The sequence below is a fragment of the Lutzomyia longipalpis genome, chromosome 2 (assembly GCF_024334085.1).
Source record: "Lutzomyia longipalpis isolate SR_M1_2022 chromosome 2, ASM2433408v1".
Lineage (NCBI taxonomy): Eukaryota > Metazoa > Arthropoda > Insecta > Diptera > Psychodidae > Lutzomyia > Lutzomyia longipalpis.
The window spans coordinates 32,633,142-32,635,150 of record NC_074708.1 but is presented as its reverse complement, the minus strand read 5'-3'; the positions used below and the strand labels follow the sequence as shown (position 1 = coordinate 32,635,150).

The 2,009-nt window shown below is 42.3% G+C and overlaps 1 protein-coding gene across 1 annotated transcript; it reads right to left on the bottom strand.

Moving 5' to 3' along the window:
* Window positions 1-857: 857 nt before the first annotated feature.
* LOC129791259 (mitochondrial import inner membrane translocase subunit Tim21-like) lies at window positions 858-2,009 on the bottom strand. Its single transcript, XM_055829328.1, has 3 exons — window positions 1,989-2,009; window positions 1,083-1,605; window positions 858-989 (listed from the first exon to the last, which is right to left on the bottom strand). The coding sequence occupies exons 2-3, from the start codon at window positions 1,602-1,604 to the stop codon at window positions 858-860; spliced, it is 654 nt and encodes a 217-aa protein (XP_055685303.1). The 5' UTR covers window position 1,605; window positions 1,989-2,009.

The window sequence follows — 2,009 nt, the reverse complement described above, 5'->3', positions numbered from 1 at the left end:
ACCTGGACATCCCTACGGTCTTCTTCCTCCAAGAACACACAAACATCCCCCCAAATACTCAACTTCTCTTACACACGCATGCAAAATTGCACCAAAAATCCTCCTTCTACTGCCCCTTTTTCATCCGCAACGTTCAGTCACGCTTCAATCCCTTCAACCTAAATGCCACGAACTTTGGGGATTTTCGCACCGTGAAGGTTTATGAGAAATTAAAAATGAATCCTGCCTACATTGGCTTCGAGGACACGAAGAAGTTCACTGAGCCCACAGATGGGGTGGCTGCGGTGAAAATTCACGTGGAAATTGGGGAAATTTCTGCACGATACCACACATCTGTATGGCGAAAAGTTCGTGAATTGTGGATTCAGTACTTTTGCCTGGCTGTCCTATTTCTCCTGGCAGTGCAAAAGGTCAAAGATTATGCTTTCAGTAAGTTCATCGTGAGAGCATGGGAATCAATTCCGTGGAAAAAGGCTTACTAATGCAACTATTATGCACACTCCATGAAAAATTCATTCGAAAATGAATCCTTTTTCCATCCTTCCGTAGAATATAAAATTGGCGAAGAAACTCCTTTGCAATTATGTAAAATGGGACATTTTTTCAAATAAAATTTGAAAAAAGGATTTTAATTGTTTTATTAATATAGATCATGATACCTTTTTTAAAGAAACAAACGGATTTTTCTAAAAATTACAAACAATGACGTCACTGGAGTTTTTATGTAAAACGCGTGAAACATTCGCCCTGATGTTTCATCTGTGTTTTTTTTTTACAAATAAAACTTCATTCATTTAAAATTAATTTAAAAATTTGTATTTTTTAATTACTTTGAGTTCTAAATAAAATCATTTTCATCAGTACAAACTTGGCAGTGGAGCATTTTTCTGGGGATCCTGCCCACGATTGTCCTCGAGAATAATGGTTGTCTTTGGGTAGTGATCAAGCTGGACAAAAATATACCTATAGTCATAGCTTCCAGCAGAGTTCTATGCAAAATGAGAAGAAAAAAAACGAAGAGAAAATGAGTTTAAAGCTCAGCCGCATAATTGATTTTTTTTCCAAATTGCCCTTTGACCTACTTCCTTCATTTCCAAGTGAACTGTGGCCTTGTTCCGGATGCCTTGGATGTAGAATTGCATTCGCATGTGATTGACGCCGTCCTTCTGGTATACGGAATGTGCCACATGTCTGCGCCTCCTGCGGCTCGTCTCTTCGCCGTAACCCTTAATGGGAGCCCCCAGGGCGTCCTGAACTCGTGGGTCATTGATGCACTTCTCCAGGGCAGCCGAATAGACACTATTGGCACTCGAGGAGGAAAACAACTCACGGAAGACCGTGTAGAAGAGGAACCCGGTGACACCAATACCCAACACAATGACCCCCGTGTAGCTGGCAGTCTTCGTGTTCTCCTTTATCCTCTCCCCGATGGGCTTAACATCCGCAGAAATCTCCGCACGAGGTTTAGCTGTGGACAAGGAGGATTCTGATTGCTTCGGAGCCGGCGTGGCATACCCTCGCGCGTGACTCTGCAGCATCAACCACACTGCACCCCTACTCCGCCAGCTAATCGAGGGTCTCAGCAGGGCAGTCGCCAGCGTCATGCTAAATGGGAAAGCACGCTCATCTTAATTAACGATTGCGCAATTTTTCGCGAGTTGTGCTTCAGAAACATTTTCATATTAAATTTTTTTATCTGCCGTGTTGTACGGTGTGGAAAGGAAGTTGCGGGAAATCAATCAATCGCAGCCACACCTTTTGGATTTAAGTAAAATTCAGTCGCAAAATTGGCGCGTTCGTGGCTGGATCGGCGATTAGCCATACAGGTACAAGTGGCTCTGGATATTTTTAACTAATTAAAATTGATTTTTCACGCCAAAATTGGATGTGCGAAGGTTAGGAAAATTTCTCATGGTGTTCAACTTGATTATTCAGAATTTCCCAAGGAGTGTCATTCAGTTGTGAGCATAGAATGGTGTTCTACGTACCTCCTGGGAGTATTTTAAATG